This window comes from Anolis carolinensis, chromosome 1 (assembly GCF_035594765.1).
Source record: "Anolis carolinensis isolate JA03-04 chromosome 1, rAnoCar3.1.pri, whole genome shotgun sequence".
In the NCBI taxonomy this organism is placed as follows: domain Eukaryota; kingdom Metazoa; phylum Chordata; class Lepidosauria; order Squamata; family Dactyloidae; genus Anolis; species Anolis carolinensis.
The window spans coordinates 262,386,902-262,407,574 of record NC_085841.1 but is presented as its reverse complement, the minus strand read 5'-3'; the positions used below and the strand labels follow the sequence as shown (position 1 = coordinate 262,407,574).

The 20,673-nt window shown below is 42.0% G+C and overlaps 1 protein-coding gene across 4 annotated transcripts in view; it reads left to right on the top strand.

Annotated features, from left to right (window-relative positions):
* lmntd2 (lamin tail domain containing 2) overlaps nt 1–20,673 on the top strand; it is a 73,076-nt gene that overhangs the window by 50,781 nt on the left and 1,622 nt on the right. For 3 of the 4 annotated variants that reach the window (XM_008108600.3, XM_062967578.1, XM_062967580.1), the window contains 7 exons: nt 1,022–1,176; nt 3,604–3,697; nt 5,835–6,030; nt 7,957–8,073; nt 8,773–8,990; nt 13,932–14,077; nt 16,679–16,764. In XM_008108600.3, the coding sequence (XP_008106807.2) occupies nt 1,022–1,176; nt 3,604–3,697; nt 5,835–6,030; nt 7,957–8,073; nt 8,773–8,990; nt 13,932–14,077; nt 16,679–16,764 (1,012 nt within the window). The remainder of the gene's footprint in view (nt 1–1,021; nt 1,177–3,603; nt 3,698–5,834; nt 6,031–7,956; nt 8,074–8,772; nt 8,991–13,931; nt 14,078–16,678; nt 16,765–20,673) is intronic. The other variant, XM_062967579.1, reaches the window with a different exon arrangement.

Below are 20,673 nucleotides of genomic sequence, written 5' to 3'. Positions count from 1 at the left end.
ATGCTAGGCACATGGTCAACTTTGCCACCCCACATGCCATTGTGGTGCGACGATTTTTCTCCCATCACATGGGGGAAGCATCGGCCAACTGCTGCAGAAGTGTTCTCGCTCCACTGGAGCCAGCACAACACGGGAGCAAAAAAAAAAAGGAGAGGGAATATATTTCCTCAATAACTAATCAGTATCATTGCATCAGTATCGTTGCATCATGGGGCCCCTGGTGGCACAGTGTGTTAAAGTGCTGAGCTGCTGAACTTGCGGACCAAAAGGTCCCAGGTTCAAATCCCGGGAGCAGAATGAGCGCCCTCTGTTAGCCCCAGCTCCTGCCAACCTAGCAGTTCGAAAACATGCAAATGTGAGTAGATCAATAGGTACTGCTCTGATGGAAAGGTAATGGCGCTCCATGACCTTAGAGGTGCCTATGGACAATGCCGGCTCTTCGGCTTAGAAATGGAGATGAGCACCAACCCCCAGAGTCGGTCACGACTGGACTTAACGTCAGGGGAAAACCTTTACCTTTACTTTACCTATCATTGCATCATAACCAATCATATGTCTTTTTGATGTATAAGAAATTACATAGACAAAAGTGAAATTTTGATGTGTTGTTGTTTATTTATTGGAGGAAATAAGAAAATTTTATTGCTGTTAGATAGGATAGGAGTGGTAATCCACCACTGGGGATCTGGGGCATTCTTCATACACACATCTGCATCCCCAGGAGTCTCTGTGCCATCACGTCCAAACTGGTTTTGCCAAATATATTGCTTTGTATCTATTTAATTCCTTATTGCATTCAAATAACATGGATGCAGAAAACTGGGATCCAGTTTCCAAGATAATCCAATTATGTGCTAACATAAGTATTCTAAAATCCAAAAAACATTTTAAATACCAAGTTCTTCTGGTCCCAAGCATTTTGAATAAGAGGTATTGAACTCATATTGGGAAATATGTCTGAAGGGTTTTTTAACAGTCTAACTATGAATATTCTACATAGAATGTTGTTTCTCTGTTGCAGCTCGAGATTTGAGAGTCTATTGCCCTCTGAACAATCCTCAATGGCTAACATCAGCTCTCAGAAATCAGATCCCACTTCCTCTGTAACTGAAACCAAAACGACAGAGTCTTCTTTGGCTCTGCCATCGGAAACAGAGAACACCCAACAAGAAAAAGGTAGGTTCAGATTCCTCCTCTTAAAAATAAATGGTCCTGAATTGGTTGGTTGGTTGGTTGAAGAGTCACAATTGCAGTGATACACACCCTTCAGCAATTCACAGATGATAACAGGGATAAGTGTGGCCAAGCGACATCAGGGTATGGTCAAAATGGCAAGGGTAGTTAATGAGGAAGAACAGACAAACTTGGAAAGATCAACCCAGTTTGCTTTTGTCTGAATCTACTGGTGAAAATGGTATTCTGCCCCTCTGTACCTTTATCCCGCTAAGTAGAGCACAAACTGCATTTGCATTTTGAATTCAGGGATTCTTGGACACATCTGACTATCTGGATCCATCACAGTCTGGTTTCAAACCTGGACACAGTAAAGAGATGGCTTTGGTCAACTTGGTGGATGACCTCTGCAGAGAGCTTGACAGGGGGAGTGTGTCCCTCTTGGTTCTCCTGGACATCTCAGTGGCTTTCGATGCCATCAACCAAGGCATCCTTCTGGGGCGGCTCTCCGGAATGGGTTTTGGGGGCGCTGCATTGCAGTGTCTCTGCTCCTTCCTGTAGGGTCGCACTCAGTTGGTGAATCTGGGAGACATCTGCTCAGACCCCTAGCCTTTGTCCTGTGGGGTTCCACAAGGTTCCATTCTTTCTCCCATGCTTTTTAATATCTACATAAAACCGCTGGGCGAGGTCATCTGGAGTTTTGGAGTTCAGTGCTATCTCTACGCAGATGTCACTCAACTCTACTACTCCTGTCCACCAAACTCCAAGGAAGCCCTTTGGATCCTGGATCAGTGCCTGGCCACTGTGATGGACTGGATGAGGGCAAACAAGTTGAAGCTTAATCCTGACAAGACAGAGGTCCTCCTGGTCAGTTGTGTGGCCAATCAGGGTATTGGGTGGCAACCTGTGCTTGACAGAGTTACACTCCCCCTGAGGACACAGGTCCATAATTTGTGGGTCCTTCTGGCCTCAGGTATCGGTGGTGGCGCCAGCTGCGATCGTACCTTAAGAAGTCTGACTTGGCCACAGTGGTCCACACCTTAGTTACCTCCATATTGGATTACTGCAATGTGCGCTACATGGGGCAGCACTTGAAGATGGCCCAGAAACTACAATTGGTACAACAATACAATGGTTGGCGGCCAGATTGCTAACTGGAGTGAATTATAGAGAGAGGACTACCCCCCTATTAAAACAGCTCCGCTGGCTACTGATAAGTTTCCGGTCCCAATTCAAGGTGCTGGTTATCACCTATAAAGCCCTAATGGTTTAGGTCCAGCCTATCTTCATGACCACGTTTTCTGCTATGAACCTGCACAAGTTCTAAGATCCTCAGGAGAGGCCGTTCTCTCACTTCCACCGCCATCACAAGAACGATTGGTGGAGATGAGGGAGAGGGCCTTCTCAGTGATGGCTCCCAGGCTCTGGAATTCCCTCCCCAAGGGGATTAGATTAGCCTCCACCCTGACCACCTTTCTGAAAGGTCTGAAAACTTGACTGTTCTAATGTGTCTTTGATTAATTGGTTTCAACATGACTTGGTTCCCCTAGCCTTAACTTAATATCTGGCGCTTGCACTTTATTATCACCTGCCCCGTGTAACATACTCTATAGGCCCTGCCCAGCCTTCTCAACTCTGAACACACCCTCTGTGCCTGACTATAGACTGGTTGTTATTGGGATCATGTTTTTATGATGTTTTATATGTTTTTAGATGGTATTTTATTGTACTGTAAGGTATTTTATGTTGACATAGCTGTAATTTTGTTTTATCGGACTTGGTCCCCATGTAAGCTGTCCCGAGTCCCTTTGGGGAAATGGGGCGGGATATAAGAATAAAGGTATTATTATTTTGCTAATCTAGTCAACTATCAATTGACTGGCTGGCTGATTGATTGGTTAATCAACAATCAGTCAATTTATAGGCATCTTTTCAGTGAAAGAAATCTTCAGAGTGGCAGCTTAATATATACATTACACACAGGCTACAGACTTTTAAATCTGTCATGCTATTTCTTTATTTAGAGCCAGCATGGTGTGGTGGTTTGAGTGTTGGACTAAGACTGTGGGAGACCAGGATTCAAACCCTCACTTGGCATGGAAACCCACAGATGATCTTAGCAAGTCACACTATCTCAGTCTGACAGGGTGGCAATGGTAAACCTCAATTGAACAGATCTTGCCAAGAAAACTTTGGGATAAGGTTGCCACATGATTATAGGGAGCAACAACAACAAATAATTTATTTATTAGATCTGAAAAATCAAATTTTATAATTTGGTAAGCAAATTTTATAAGCAAAGATTATATCGCTAATACTATTGTTGTAAAAGTATGCTGCTGCAACTACCCTGTGCAATATTTAACCCATTTCCCTTCTCTCGATATTTTTGACAACATTATTTTTAATTTTCCAAAACTACAATTCAAGCTTTGGATGAATGGAAACTTGCTCAGGCTGGTATTACTATTGGACAACTGACAGATGGAGAAAAAATTGTAGCTTCCACAGAAAGAAGCAAAAGGTAAGTGAAATTGAGTGGAGGAACCTGGAAGAGCTCATCTATGAGAAAAAACAATACAGTTGGCCCTCCATGTTTGCAGGTTTAATTTTTATGGACTTGAGTAATCATTGGTTTGATTAATATAATCTTTCTAAAAATCTCCAAGTCCTGTAGGGCAGTTCTGTGGTTAGTGTCTGCCAGACTTGACCATAGAGCATGCAAGGGCAAACTTTGGCCCTGCAGGTGTTTTGGACTTCAACTTTCGACAATTCTTGGCCTCAGGCCCTTTCCTTTTCCCCCTCGGCTGCTTAAGTGGCTGAGGGGGGAAAGGAAGGGGTTTGAGGCCAGGAATTGTGGGAGATGAAGTCTAAAACACCTGGAGGGCTGAAGTTTGCCCATTGAATCATAGAGTTGGAAGAGACCTCATGGGCCATCCAGTCCAACCCCCTGCCAAGAAGCAGGAAATCGCTTTCAAAGCACCTCCGACAGATGGCCATCCAGCCTCTGCTTAAAAGCCTCCAAAGAAGGAGCCTCCACCACACTCGGGGGCAGAGAGTTCCACTGCCGAGCAGCCCTCACAGTGAGGAAATTCTTCCTGATGTTCAGGTGGAATCTCCTTTCCTGTAGTTTGAAGCCATTGTTCCGTGTTCTAGTCTCCAGGGCAGAAGCAAACAAGCTTGCTCCCTCCTCCCTATGACTTCCCTTCACATATTTGTACATGGCTATCATGTCTCCTCTCAGCCTTCTCTTCTGCAGGCTAAACATGCCCAGCTCTTTAAGCCGCTCCTCATAGAGCTTGTTCTTCAGACCCTTGATCATTTTAGTCGCCCTCCTCTGGACACATTACAGCTTGTCAACATCTCCCTTCAACTGTGGTGCCCAGAATTGGACACAGTATTCCAGGTGTGTGAAAATAGAACTTTGTGCTGTGAGCATGCAATCGAAGGCCAGCCATGGTATTTATAATACCAATGGAAAGTTTGGTACATCCACTAACAGGAATAAAATTATTTCCATATGGCCCTGGATGGTCATGGTAACAGGAACTATCTTTCTCCAGATGGGTCCAGACTTCAGCATTCTCCCATGTGTCTTTTGTATGGAGCTTAGGTCTACCAGGTCCTGCAACTGAATAGCCTGTCTGTTTGCAAACTCTTGGTCTATAAAATTCTCTGGGGCACTAGAGTCAATCATGGCCCCAACTGGACAAAACTTTTCCTTGCTTACTTGCAAGGACACCATCATCTACAAATCATCTTTCTTATTTGGCTCCAAGGATCCTTCTATCTGACCTGTGAGTCCACTCAGGCCAAAGCTTCTCTATTTCCTGACCTAGGAGAGGTCTGGCCTTGGCATTGCAGGCCCTGGCAAAATGTCCTGACTGACCACAGTACCAACATAGTTCCTTGTTCCAACATCTTTCCTTTTCAGCTGCCAATACCTTTAGCCAGGCTCCTCCCAACTACATCGGTTCTACTCCACAAGGCGCTCCAGTAACAGCCTGATGCATAGGGTCAGGCCTTAGTATGTTGCGTCTCCCACGGCAGCTTGTAAAACCTGCTCTCGGTTTTGCAAGACGCTCTCCAGTCACAAGCTAAGGGTTATGAGCTCCTCTCACCATCCTTGTTTGGCCACATGGTCCTGACACAAGGGTGCTTTCTCCCACCCTGGACATTCCACACACACACACACACAGTGTGTGTGTGTGTGTGTGTGTGTGTGTGTGTATACGTACATTCCATTTGCCTCATTTCTAACAGACCTCTTTTAATTAAATTAATTCGCAAAAATTAACACACTATTTTCTTTTTAAAAAAGAGTTGTTGCGCCTCTGTGCATTAGTGAATCAGTGAAATGGCACTTTTACACCATAACACTGCAACTCTCTTTAAAAAAAGGAAGGAGGGAAAATATTGGCCTTCAACTGTAAGATCACCTCAGCAAATCACACTCCTGGTTTTTAAAAAAATCTTTGGAAGAGCACTAGTAGGGATCAATGAAATTTCTGAAGTCATCCACCAAAAAGGAATAAAATTAATGGAAACAGAAGCAACAACAAATTGCAAAACCCTATGAGGCATATGCTTCTTTAGACCACTTTGGAAGAGCCCAATGTCTTATCAGTCTGTTTTCTCTTCTTCACCATTTCGTGTTCTAGTTCTTCTATAAAAGGAGGTCCTGTAAAGATTTTCAGTGTCCACCGTAGAGGCAAATTTGTCAGAATCTTCAACTCCTCATTGAACAAGGAGATAGACCTCAGTGGCTACCATGTGCAACAATGGGTTGGAGGGCACCCGGTTTCCATCTACCGTTTCCCAAGTGGAACGATTCTGCCTGCGCAGTACCATATTACTGTAAGTATCAGGGACCCCTCATATTTCCCAGTTTTCAGTGTGATGTCAATTTGGTTGATAAGCAAAAGCTGACTGTTGCCCATTTTTGGCGGGGGTATAGAATCTGCCTGGGCTTAGCTGTTGCTAAGCAAAGGAGAATTTTCAGTACATTGTTGTTATTAACCGCCTTCAAGTTGACGTCAACTTGTGGTGACTATATGAATAAAAGACTTCCAAGCCACTCTATCATCAACAGCCCTGCTCGGGACTTACAGATTCAGGGCCGTGGCTTCCTTGATTGAGTCTGTCCTTGATTGAGTCTATTTGTAATGTTGTCATCTTCTTTTCCAAGTCCCAAGTTCCTTCTGTCTTTCCATGATTTTTTGTCTTTTCTAGTGAATCATATCTTCTCATGATATTTTCAAAGTTCAACGATCTCAGTTTAGTCAGCTCGGTTTCCAGGTAGAACTCTGTCTTGATATGCTCTAGGCGCTATTGCTTTGGTTTTTCAGCAGTGAGTTTTCTTCACTGTTAGAAGATGTAGTTACAATGACAAAGCTTGTAGCTACCACTCTTGATGCAGAATCCTGGTCAGGGTTTATCAAGTAGCCTTGGTAATAACAAGAGAAGCCCATTTTGTAGGATCATCAGTTTTGGCAAAATGCATTTAATGGAACAGTAGGAAGAGCTCTTTGGCTGTTACTGAGGCATCTTCTACGCTGCCATATAAAATCCAGATTATTTGCTTTGAACTGGATTATATAGCAGTGTAGACTCATACAATCGAGTTCAAAGCAGATAATGTGGATTATCTGCTTTAATAATCTGGATTATATGGCAATGTAGAAGGGACCTGAGGGGGAAAGCAGATGGAAGAAAACTTCCTATCTGTTGCTCAAGTTCATGGGTTATTATTTATAAAACAAACAAAAGCTGTGGCCGGACTGTGGTGAAGGCTGGTTAGCAGCCAGCTGCAGTAAATCACTCTGACCAAGAGGTCATGAGTTCGAGGCCGGCCCGTGTCAGGGTGAGCACCCGACAATTAAAAATAAAATATAGCCCCTACTCATTGCTGACCTAAGCAACCCGAAAGATAGTTGCATCTATCAAGTAGGAAATTTAGGTACCACTTATATGTGAGGAGACCAATTTACGACACCATAAAAATCATCCAGCCGCCGTTGGAATGAGGAAGTTGCCGTCACAGTGGATGATGAAGCAACTACTCCCCCTGTGGCCGGAATCAAGCATACCCTCAGGAAGCTGGAAGCTGGAGAAGGTTTAAATTGCCTCTGCGTCTGTCTCTGTCTCTGTTCTATATTATATGGCATTGAATGTTTGCATTATATGTGTACAATGTGATCTGCCCTGAATCCCCTTCGGGGTGAGAAGAGTGGAATATAAATACTGTAAATAAATAAATAAACAGATGGCATTGTCCTTTTCATGGAATATCCAGAGTAGTTCCAAGAAAAAAACCCAGAAATAGTTTATTCTTACCTAAAAATTGATTATTTTTAAACTGAAGGCAAAAAGCTTAGTTCTTCCAGAGGAAAACATGTTTTTTTGAAACAGTTTCTTTTTTAAAAAAAAAAAAGCCATGCCTCTTGAGGTCTGCAGATCTAACAGTCAGTAAAGAAACAGAAGGATCCCTCATTGGCCAATTCTGTATAGCATTATGATACTGGAATGTATGTTAGCAAGCTTCATTCATTCTCCCACTCCCTAGCTGGAGAAATCTGTGCAAATTGACAATGCATGCCCCCTCCTCCTGTTTTCAGAGAAATTGTGAAGTTGGAATATCCTGTTGTTGTTTTTTTAAAAAGATACTATTGAGTTACAACTGAACATATATGAAGATGCAAGGCACTGGGTTACAAAACATGAATTATAGGCTATTGTGCACAATTATTAATAAACCTTCTCAATCTGTGTTGTGTTTTCCAGATTTGGTCTGCTGCAGCCAGCCTTGCTCATCAGCAGCCTTTGGCTGAGTTGTCTGGACCACGCTTTTTCAGGGCAGGTCCTGGGTGCCTTACCATCCTCTATGACCACAGTGGTCAGGTGAAATTGCTTTGTTTCACATATAGAATGGAAGCAATGCCCCTTATGACTTTGTTATTTTCTTTAGGAAGGATGCATCTTACTTGTAACTCCTGAAACTTTGGGTAACAGGAGAGCCTTCTTCACTACATGTGAGGCCTTCCCTTAAGGGCTGTAGAGTAAGCCACATACCATGCACAGCTCTGCTCTCCAGATGGACATCAGTTCTGGCATCTAACTGCCTCATGGACGGGCTGTGCCTAGCGTGTCTTGTGACAATATTCTGTGGAACAAACCATTCCAGTTCCCATTGCTCTGAACTCTGAGAGAGAAAAAAGCACCCAGCATCTGCTGGACTTAATCTCCCTTCTGTTATACCAGTGGTTCTCAGCCTGTGTGTTTTGGCCTACAACTCCCAGAAATCCCACCTACTTTACCAGCTGTTAGGATTTCTGGGAGTTGAAGGCCAAAACATCTGGGGACCCACATGTTGAGAACCACTGTGTTATACCATTTATTTTTATCCCTTTTCAGCCATTTCTCAGAATATTGTTTCTGGGCAATTCTAGCCTTTTCTTTTTTTCTTTTCCTTGTTTTCTTAAAATGTCAAACTATAGATTAGTTTGAAAATATTGGCAGAAAGTCAGCATTTGAATACAAAGAAATAAGCAGCAGAGATCTGGTGAATAACTTTCTGTTCCTTTTGCTTCATCTGCCAAGGTGATATCGCAATATGCAAACTCTCATCAGTTCACAACTACGGCAGAGGCCTACTATGATAACCTGGACCTTTCACTGGACAAATTTCCACTTGACAGTGATGATGATGAATATGAGGGTACTGCATACAATGAGCTCACCATGCCTTCAAGAGACCTCCTCTTCTTTCAGCAAGACCAGTGCAAGCATGCAGAATCAGACATTTTGGTCAAGAGAAGGTATAAATTCAGTCTTAAAATGAATGAATCAATAAGGTCACTTTGAGTCTCCTTGTGAAGTGAAAAGTGGCGCATAACTAATAATAATAATAATAATAATAATAATAATAATAATAATAATAATAATAGTGCAGTTTTCTGACATTGTATATTTCTGCTGCTTCTGTGACTGTTCAGTTGTATTTTGATTCTGTAGCCCACTTGTCGATGGATGTCCGGAATCAACAGCATCCACCGTGGTCCTTTTTATCCTGAGCAATGAGCGGGCCATTATAGACTTTGTTTTGGTTTGTTTCTCCATAGTGCTAATGGGTTAGGTAAAGGTATAGGTTTCCCCTGACATTAAGTCCAGTCATGTCCGACTCTGGGGGTTGGTGCTCATCTCCATTTCTAAGCCGAAGAGTTGGCATTGTCTGTAGACACCTCCTAGGTCATGTGGCCAGCACGACTGCATGGAGCACTGTTACCGGTACCTTCCTGCAGAAGCGGTACCTATTGATCTACTCACATTTGCATGTTTTCAAACTGCTAGGTTGGCAGAAGCTGGAGCTAATAGCAGACACTCACTCTGCCCCCGGATTCGAACCTGTGACCTTTCAGTCTGCAAGTTCAGCAGCTCAGCACTTTAACACACTGCGCTACCAGGGGGTTAGACACTTTAATTTCACTCAGATATGGGAGAACATATCTGATACAAAAGGATCCAGCAAAAGGAGCAGCACCAGGAAACTACAGGCCAATAACGTATCTGCCCACTATGTCTAAACTACTAACTGGCATCATAGCTGACAGAATTCAAGACTATCTTGAAGAAAAAAAAACATCTTGCAAAATGAACAGAAAGGCAACAAACCGAAAAGCAGGGGCACAAAGGACAAATTATTAATTGACAAAATGATTCTGGAGAACCGTTAAAGCCGAAAAACTAATTTTCACATGACATGGATTGACAAAAAAAAAGCCTTTGACTCACTCCCACTCAGTTGGATCATCAAGTGCCTAGATGCCACTGGGATTTGTAAAAACATTTGCACTTTTATTGAAAATATAATGAAGCACTGGAAAACTGAACTGTTTGTTGGAAATGAAAACTACGGACTTGTCAACATCAAGAGAGGAATTTTCCAGGGAGACTCATTGTCCCCACTGCTTTTCATCATTGCCATGATCCCTCCATCAATAATCTTATAAAAAACAAACCTAGCCTATCTAACGTCTAAGAAATTTCACAAAATTGCACATCTGCTGTACATGGATGACCTGAAGCTGTATGGGAAAAATGAAACTGAAATCAGGTCTCTGACTAACATTGTCCAAATCTTTAGCACTGATATCACGATGGAGTTTGGTTTGGACAAATGTTTGACAGTGGCACTGAAGAAGGGAAAAATCATTGAAAGTGAGGGCATAAATATGCCTGATGGCCAAGCAATTAAGTGTCACCAGCCAGAGGCCTATAAATATCTGGACATATTACAGTTGGACAACATCAAGCATGAACATGTGAAAACTGGTCAGGAAAGAATACACTCAAAGGGTCAGAAAAAATCTCAAAAGCAAGCTCAATTGAGGCAACACCATCAAGGCCATAAACACCTGGGCCATACCTGTCATAAGATATACTGCTGGCATCATAAACTGGACACAGATGGAACTGGACAATTTGGACAGAAAAGCAAGAAAACTCATGACCATTCATTATTCACTGCATCCTCACGGTGATGTTGACTGGCTATATCTGCCTAGAAGGTCTGGTGGAAGAGGACGTTTACAAGTAAAACAATCAGTCTAAGAAGAAAAACATGCACTGGAAGAATATGTAAAGAAAAGTGAAGAACCTGCTTTAATTGAAGTCAATAACTGGAAACTTCTCAAAGCACAGCAGACAAAGAATCAGTACAAGAAAACTGCACTACATACCAGAGCTGATAGCTGGCACAACAAAGCATTGCATGGGCAGTTTCTTGACAAAATTGAAGGAAAAGTTGATAAGGAGAAGACCTGGTTATGGCTCACTAACGGAACACCGAAGAAGGAGACAGAAGGCCTGATCCTTGCAGCCCAGGAGCAAGCAATCAGAACAAATGCAATTAAGGCTAAGATTGAAAAATCAGCTGATGACCCAAAATGCAGGCTGTGCAAGGAAGGTGATGAAACCATTGATCATATCCTCAGCTGCTGCAAGAAAATTGCACAGACTACAGAGGCACAACTATGTGGCCCAAATGATTCATTGGAACTTAGATCACAATTACCACCTGCCAGTAGTAAAGAACTGGTGGGATCACAAACCTTCAAAGGTAGTGGAAAATGAACATGCAAAAATTGTGTGGGACTTTCGAATCCAGATTGAAAAACTGCAAAGGCTCTGACATAAACCGGTACAGGTGGTCCCAGTTTTAATTAGCACACTGAGTGTGCCAATCATGATCTGACAACTGAAAAAGGCCACCTTACTTGGATCTGTGTGCATCATTTGAAAATACATCACACAGTCATAAACGTTTTGCTCCATCCCTTCAAAGAATATGCAAAACTCTCAAAGGGATGCCGGGGGGCGGGATTGTGAAATTTCACATCTCTGGCCCCTTTCTCCATCACGGCTGCAGGTCTGCTAACCAGTTTGATCTAATTGTTCTTTTCTTTGCCATCTTCTACATAATATCTGTTCAGGCACTTATGTTTTCTCATAATCTCCATATTCCTTATGGTAAATGTTACCTGTATATTTACTAGTGGTAGCTCCCATTATGAACTTCCATTTTGGCCTCTGAGAGTTGTGGTTTGGTGAGTCCCTGGAATAGACATGGTTTATGGCAGTGGTTCAAACTACAGGAAAGGAGATTCCACCTGAACATTAGGAAGAACTTCTTAACTGTGAGAATTGTTCGGCACTTGAACTCTCTGCCCTGGAGTGTGGTTGAGGCTCCTTCTTTGGAGGTTTTTAAGTAGAGGCTGGATGGCCATCTGTCGGGGGTGCTTTGAATGTCATCTTCCTGCTTCTTGGCAGGGGGTTGGACTGGATGGCCCGTGAGGTCTCTTCCAACTCTATGATTCTCCAGGTGTTTTGGACTTCAACTCCCAGAAATCCCAGCCAGCTTACCAGCTGTTAGGAATTGTGGGAGCTGATGTCCAAAACACCTGGAGGACCAAAGATTGAGAACCACTGCTTTATGGAATGGAGGGTTCTGTGTCTGCACTTTGCAGCCAGTGATGCCAAGTGGAAGGAAACCCTCATGACAGGTGGACCTCAGCTGGCCCTCCACATATTGATGGACAACAATTCCCAGCTGCTCCAGCCAGCATAGCCAGTGGGAAGAAACGTTGGGAACTGTTATCCGATGACATCTAGAGGGTCAGATTCTCAGCAGAATGCAATTACCATATTTCTTCAATTGCAAGACACCATCAATTATAAGATGCACCCTAATTTCAGTACCACCACCAACAAAAATGCATGAGGTACACTTGTGCTTCTAAGACTCACCCCATTTTTTAAGAGATGTTTGTATAAGAAAAAGGGTCTTAGTTTTGAAGTTTCTTCCTGATTATGTTTGTGGTGGCACACTGAAGCCTTAAGGGAAAACAGTGAAAAGGTTCCCTAGCCACTCCTGAATTGTAAATCACATGTCTAGCCACCACTTTCATATTGAATAGCATTCTAAGGTGGGCCAGGAAAGTGCCAATAAAGACAGCTTTGCAAGAAGTAGGTGTTTAAATTGCAGGGATCTAATATTGCCCTACATGTGTTGAAGTACACTGTAATATTTATCATGTTTGGGAAAGCTTGATGTTCAGACATTTGCAAATGATTGTAGCACAGAGCTTTGGAGAAAACTTACCAACAAGCAGAACGTTCCCACACTTGACAACTGTATCTAATAGCTCTGGCACAATCTGGATGTCTCTGGTTTCTCAGAAACACAATCAAGCATCGTGCCTTGGCATCACAGTACTGGCAGTCCCCAAGTAATGAACAAGATGGGTTCTGTAGGTTGGTTTTTAAGTTGAATTTGTATGTTAAGTCGGAACAGGTACATTTTTTAAGTGTTAACTCCAGCCAAAAATATATACTTTTTAGTTTTGGAAAGCATAGGGAAGGGCTAACACCCCTGTGATGTTTCATCCCTGTGATAATTGAGTTTTTTGAAACTTGGCTTGTTGTGGAAACAAAGATTTGTGATAAAGCTTCAGTTGAACCACCTTTTCCTCATGATAACTCTTTCAGGAGGAAATTTCGCTTCCTAGGGGTAGATTTCTCTTACTTCCTGTTGTCTCACCCCCATTCTTAACTATGAGTCATTTGTAAATTGGATGTTTGTAACTTGGGGATTGCCTTTACAAAGTGCTTCTCTCCAGAGACTGGGTAGGTACTCTTTTTGGACTATGACTCCCAGAATCCTCAACCAGTATTACCAATGGCCATGCTGACTAGGAAATTCTGGAAAATATATTCCAAAAATATTACTTTCCCAAGTTTTGTTACTGGCCTTGTGGTAGATACCTGTCCACTCAGCAATGAGTTGTGTGAATTGTAACATGAGCTCAGATCATGCAACAAAAATCATAAGGTGGCCTTAGGCAAGCCAGAGTTTCTCTCTGCTTCATCTTTCCCATCTTCCACCGGCAATAATGGGTATCATAATCCTGGACTGCTGTGTTTAACTGTTGTAAGGACTGCTGGAGCAATATTTGAAAACTGCTTCTGTTAGAATAAGCTGAATGTGAAGGATGACTTTCCATGAGCTTTCATTTTGTTGTGTATCAAGTAACTAAGTTTCTGTGTCTCAAGATAAATGATTTGACATTATATTTGCATCAGCTCTATAAAGTTGTTAAAGGGATCTAACTGAGTGGGTTGGTAGCATGGAACTGATGCTCACGGCCACTTTTTCAGCAGGATAAGTCTCACAGCACAACCAATCTGCTTCTTCCAATTAGGTACACAAGACACTTTTCTATTGATTCTTCAGCAACTAGCAAAACTCTAGCTGCTCGTTCCATAGCGACCAAAGCAAAACTCAGAGAATTAAATAAAGATGCTTCTGCCTCCTTTGTGTTTTCCCCAAAACCCCCATCAACCTCAGGTATGTGTTTGTTTTCCTCGAAACCTCCAGCACTGTCAATATAGGGACTCAGATCTTCTTAATGGCATTGTAGAGTTACACAATTTTTGTTTTTTAAAAACCTCTTCATGGGCATAAATTTGTTTATTGTGTTTAGAAAATTCAGAAATGTATTCTTAATAAACAGGGCTGACATGGGATACATTCATGTCCAAGCATGCTGGAAATCAGGAGTGTTGCTATTTTGGAGCATGTGTGTGTGTAAAATAAGGGCATTGCCCCCCAGAAAGCAAGAATTCTGCCTCCCCGTGAAATTTTCCTCTATTCCCTAAATTTCTAGAATTGGAATAATTTAAAACTTCATTTAGAAATACAATTTAGGCAACAAAAGAAAAGGCGAAGGAAAGATAGCAAAATAATATAAGTACAGCGAAAACAAGGGTATTAGAGTCAGTTGTTTTCAGTATTGTGCTCTGTGGGTGGAAGAAAAAGTGTATTAATGAGACAGAATTCTTATTTCAACAGGAAACCCTCACCCAGCTACCCATAGCAACACCTCTGCTGGAATTAACTACTGTACTTAATGACATGCAAGTTTACCTATCTCAGTCGTTTGAGAAAAGAAATAATAATCATAATAACACTATATTTATATTTTTCCCTTCTCTCCGAGGCGACTCAGAGTGGATTACAGTATATAAACAGACAGACGCAAGCAAACATTCAATGCCTTGATTAGAATGACATACAATGAGACACAAATACACAGACAAAGGCAAAGGGTTCTCCTTTCATTTCCGGCTCTGGAGGCGGTGCTTATATCTGGGTCTTGGGGAGGTGCTCTTTCTCCATTTCTAAGCCAAAGAGTCTGCGTCCATAGACAGCTCCTGGTTGTGTGGCCGACATGATTGCTTGAAGCATCTTTTTGCCTTTTCCTGCCGAAGCAGTACCTATTGATCTACTCACATTTGCATGTTTTCGAACTGCTTAGTTGGCAGAACTAGGGCTAACAGCAGGAGCTCACCTCATCCCGTGGATTCAAACTGCCAACTTTCAGGTCAGCAGTTCTGCAGCACAAGGGTTTAACTCATTGTGCTACTGTGGACCCCAAATAAGGGGGATTTTAAGAAGAGCATTGACAATAATAGGGTTATATCTTAGGTTTGCCATTCTATCATTTCTTTACTTCAAATGACCTTCTGAGAAGTCTTCCCCTGTTCAAAGTTCATGTTCGCTGCTGCTGGTGAGGTCATGTAAAGAATGGAAAGTCTAGTCATGTCCTATGCGGGTTGGTGCTCATCTCCATTTCTAAGCCGAAGAGCCGATGTTGTTCGTAGACACCTCCAAGGTCATGTGGCCGGTATGACTGCATGGAGTGCTGTTACCTTCCTGCTGGAGCAGTACCTATTGATATACTCACATTTGCATGTTTTTGAACTGCTAGGTTGGCAGAAGCTGGGGCTAACAGCGGGAGCTCACCCGCTCCCTGGATTTGAACCACCAACCTTTCAGTCATCAAGTTCAGCAGCTCAGTGGTTTAACCCGTTGCGCCAACTGATATTAATACATCACAGTTAACTCCTGAGGACAACTATATACTCTCTGACTAATAGCTATGACTCCCACTCACTCCCATAGTGTGATGGGAGCTGGAAGGCTAGAGAACAGGAATCCATAAGAAAGAAGTCTGAGCATGCTCAGGCAAAAATACCTTTGGTGTCTTTAGTGTAGATGTACACTGAGAACCTGTGCCCACCTAGAAAATGATGTCAAATTACCTAAGTGTTAGTCATGTCTAAGTTCCCCTTTTAGCCAATGACTATTTGCTTCTCCTTAACTTAAAGGACCAATGATACTCAACTCTCTTGGACTAAACTTGCCAATGATATTCAGGTTTTCCACTGGATGAGAATACAATATATCCAATACAACGATCACCACCTTTGCAAAAATCAATTGTAGCACATTCCTTTAAAAAAAATCTAGCAGGATATTGTTGTACTATACTATAAATACTATTAATAGATACAACCACAAATAAAAATACAATCCAAGAATGGTGAATGTCCAAGCTTGAAGATATGCCTGGTAATATATGATGTAGAGCAGTGGTTCTCAACCAGTTGGTCCCCAGGTGTTTTGGCCTACAACTCCCAGAAATCGCAGCCAGTTTGCCAGCTGTTCGGATTTCTGGGAGTTGAAAGCCAAAACATCTGGCAACCCACAGGCTGAGAACCACTGATGTAGAGACTGGTAGGTAAATTAATCCATCACATCCTCCACCGCCTCTCTGGGCATCAAGCTGTGCTGCTCCTCTTCTCTATCATTCAGCGGCCTCCCCCGTTGTCCCGCCCTTTCCAGAAATGATGGCATCAGTCCCCATGACTTTAAATAGAGCGATTGTGTTTAAATGGAGATAAATTATGCAGGCTGCTTAGTATTGCTTGTTCTGCAAAATGCATTACATTGTTCTTTTGTGGGCTTCGGTAAAAGTACATTTTTAAACATTCTGATTGCACATGGAAATGTTTTAGGCACCTTATTTACTTTGGATGAGCTTTATAAATGAAGGAGGAAGCTTTTAGTACTAATAAGGCACTCTGCTTGCATTGTTCCTGGCAGTCAGTGACAGCTCTTCTTCATCCAGCGAGGGAGATTATTATGCTTTTCGCTCATGGAAACCTCTACTTCAGGAACCAGAAACGAGAGTAAGTAAAACTTATTGTTGACAAACACAGGCAGAAGGTTGCAGGCTCCTCAATATATGTGATGTAGGTTATTTTAAGCTCAAAACTCATGGGCAAGGAGACACTGGGCACAAAGTAAAACCGTGGGATCCCATGAGAGGTAGCTGATGAACTGGAGGACAAGGTCACCTGAGGTGATGCCAAATTGGCAAAGGTGGAGTCAAGTAGAATCATAGAGCTGGAAGAGATCACAAGGGCATTGAGTCCAACCTCTTGAAATGCAGGGACTACATCTAGCATGCCCCCTTGAGAATTTTAAGATATTTTGTGTGTAAGTATGCATACCACATGGCAATTCAAAGGGGTATTGGGGATTAGGTAGGCAGTACTACCTAAACTAGCAGTATGACCATTAATGACTCCCAACTTTTCTTCCCTAGTCCAAAGCAGGTGCAATGTGACAGGTAGAAATGCAACCTCCTTTAGGCCCTTTGCTCCTGATAGAGGATTTAGGAGTAAGGTCTTCTCTCACATGTTTTTTTAGAAGGTTGAAGTTACAGAAGCTGTTTTTAGTGCTTCTGTCTTCTGCCTCTTGCAAAATGAAGCAAAGGCTGAAATCCTACTCACCAAAGTTCTCTGTATGTAATATAGAAGACTCCAGAGGGGGGAAAGAGCAGTCATAAACAAACCAGGATTTCTAGACCCTTCTGCGAAGAGGTCATTTGTGGTGGAAAGTCAGTAAGGGTGGGAAAATTAATCATTCATTTTCATCTGCTAATTGTACTTTTAATCCATCTTTTCTTTTGTATCAGCACCAGCAAGACCAATATAAATGTTCTTCGATATATAGTTTAACAAGTGATGCACTCTCATCTTCCAATGAGTCTTTCATGAACTTCTGACACCACATCACTCTCTACTTTCTCATACATGTGATGGATCAGGGGCAGCAGCTTCCAAAGACTGGATTTTGAGTCTGTCCCATTAAGCTGTTGAGGTCTGGACCTATCTCAGCCCATGATAGCATTGCCAGGCCATCAGCCCAGTCCACTGCCCAGCCAGGCATGGAGTATGAAAGTACAAGGGCAGGACTTTCTGTTCTGTCATGCTTCAGCAAGTATTGAACTGTCTCAGTCTCTTCCACCCTTCTCTGAGCTTGACAGCTATTGTATGCCCTCACGGAGAATAGAGGTCACCAGGAGGGAGGGAAAAGAAGCCACCTGCTTCACTCCTCATGTCAGTTCTTTCCTGAAGTTCAAGCTTGACAGCGCATCTAAAAACTGGTATGGTTTTGGGACCCAGGCAAATAGATGCTGCAGGATTTTACAACATCACAAAACTATAATGCTTTCTGTGAAATATCAGTGAGCAATCTTTGGCTCAGAGTTGGCAATCATTAAGTGTAAGTCCTTTATATCACTTCTCAGTTTTTTTAGCAAGGCAGATTACTCCTGGAATCAGTCCATTTCCTGTGTTCACCTACTGCAAGCGTTGGCATGCCATGGCTTTTCAGATGTTGCTGTTTTGCAGTTCTCTTAATCTTTCACTACTGGCCATGCTGGCTAGGCCTGGTGGGAGCTGCAATCCAATTATATCAAGATGGAACCATTATCCCCACCTCTGATCTAATTCCATATCCTAGTAGGAATTGAGGCAACTCCACATGGTAGGTTACACACAAGATACAAGCAGCACTTTGGAGACTGAGAAAAGGAAATCATTCCAAACCAAGGAATCCAGTAATAGTTGATAAAACAAATCGGAGTCCTTGGAAACCTATGCTAGAAATTTATTTTTACAGAGTCTCAAAGATGCTACAAGATTCCTCTATTTTTTTATGCTGAAACAAACGGATAAGTCTTTGAATACTATGATATAATATGTGTGTGTGTGTGTGTGTGTATTCAGACACAGGGTATGGGGCATACTTTCTTTAGCATGCAAACTGATGCTCCCAGTGATTGTTAATTTACTGTGTTTAATGTACTAGCATCAGCTAAGGGGTACACTCCAGCACTGCATGTTGAATAGTATCTGTGCCAAGTACTACAGTTTCCTTCCTGACTCTGTGGCTAGAGGTCATTTTATTTTTGAAAAGTTTGATTTATAGTTTATTCTTTGCAGTCTATGCACCAACATGGACTCCTTGGAACTGGGCCAGTTCAATAAGCAAACTCTGGATGGAGAGCCTTCCTCTTGGTGCTGAGTTATTAACAAGGAAATCTCTTATATAGATACATATTGGTTGATCTATTTAAATGATGATTTGATAGTGCACTGCAAATTCCATTACCTCCAAGGAGATATAAAGTACTAATGCTCCTTCTTGGTTTCTTGCAAATACAAAGTGACAGGGTATGATTAGTAGCATCAAAAGATGGCAGGGACTCTACTGAGATTCACATTGAGCACAATACACTGTGGGGAAAAATGACTGCCATTTTTTCAGTAAATTTCTCCTCCCTAAATGTCACACTAGTTTTTAAGTGAAAAAGTACCCTAGTTCACACTGAGAAGTGGGATATGACTTTGAAAAGACATTCCATTTCTACATAACTTAACAAAACTTTGGGATATTTTCTATGAGTGTAATCAATGTTGTCCTAGCTGAATCCTCAAAAATTTCATGAATTCACACAACCTGCTCATTCAAATTGCTTTATTAGGTAAGGGTTGATAACTGAAATGATAACTTACTATGGTATCCATTGGGAACAGAAAAAAATGCCCCTCCCCATCCAATATCTTCCACATGTTCAGGCAACATTTCCCGCTATATTACATTTAATCATTCAGCTCTGCAAATTACACCAGAAACACCTGTAAAACTCCCAGCATTGGATATGGTTTTTGCAGGCATCTTAGATTAAGCAATGGAGAAGCTATATGGCAGATACAAATAACAACAATGTCACAGTTAAGCTTCGTGTGGGAATGATGTGGCTTTGCTACACCCAGTTTCATCTGTCAAATCAGTTAGCATTTCACTAGTACAGTCTTATAAGATGGAAAATGAATTTTTCAGAGATCCACAATATGTTGCTGGTATTCTTAACATCTAATGAACAAACAAGATGAGATGTAATTGTCTAGTCCAGCATTTTTCCCTCTAGCACCCAACTTGAAACCTATGGGAGGACATGAATGCAACATGCTCTCCAGCAGTGAATGCACAGAGGGACACTGTTGCTGGTACTTGGAGAAATATACACACCCATCATGACCCAACAAGCATCCATAGCTCTATCCTGCATGAATTTATCCAGTTTACTTTTGAATTGGGCACCATAGATAGAGAATTCCAGTTTAATTCTTTGCTGTGTGAAGAAGTACATTCTACAGATTTGAGCTTATATCAAGTATTTGCTTCTGCCTCAGGTTCCACATATTTTAGAGGAGAAATACTGATCCTAATTTGTGTTAAGATCTACTATTGATTTTAGAGTGGGGAAAATGAGATTGAGATTGGGGAGGGGGGGCATCTACAGTACAAGGGCTCTTGGAGTGTTATGTGGTTTCTGGGCTGTATGGCCAGTGTTCTAGCAGCATTTTTAATTGAAGTTTCACCTGCATCTGTGGCTGGCCTCTTTAGAGGATCCTCTGAAAATGCCAACCACAGATGCAGGCAAATCATCAGGACAAAATGCTGCTAGAATATGGCCATACAGCCTGGAAACTACATAACACTCTAGTGATTCTGGCCGTGAATGCCTTCGATAAAACACATGGGCTCTTGATCTGATATCATTAATAATGTGATGGCACACCAAAAAACACCAATTTCCTAAAGAAACAAGATTATGCCTACTATTCCTCTTTATGGTCTCTCTGCTTTTTGTATGAATATTGATTCCAGGATCAAGATTCTGGATTTGGAGAAACGCTGTAATAATGTTTTATGAAATCTACCTTAATTGACAACTGCCAAAG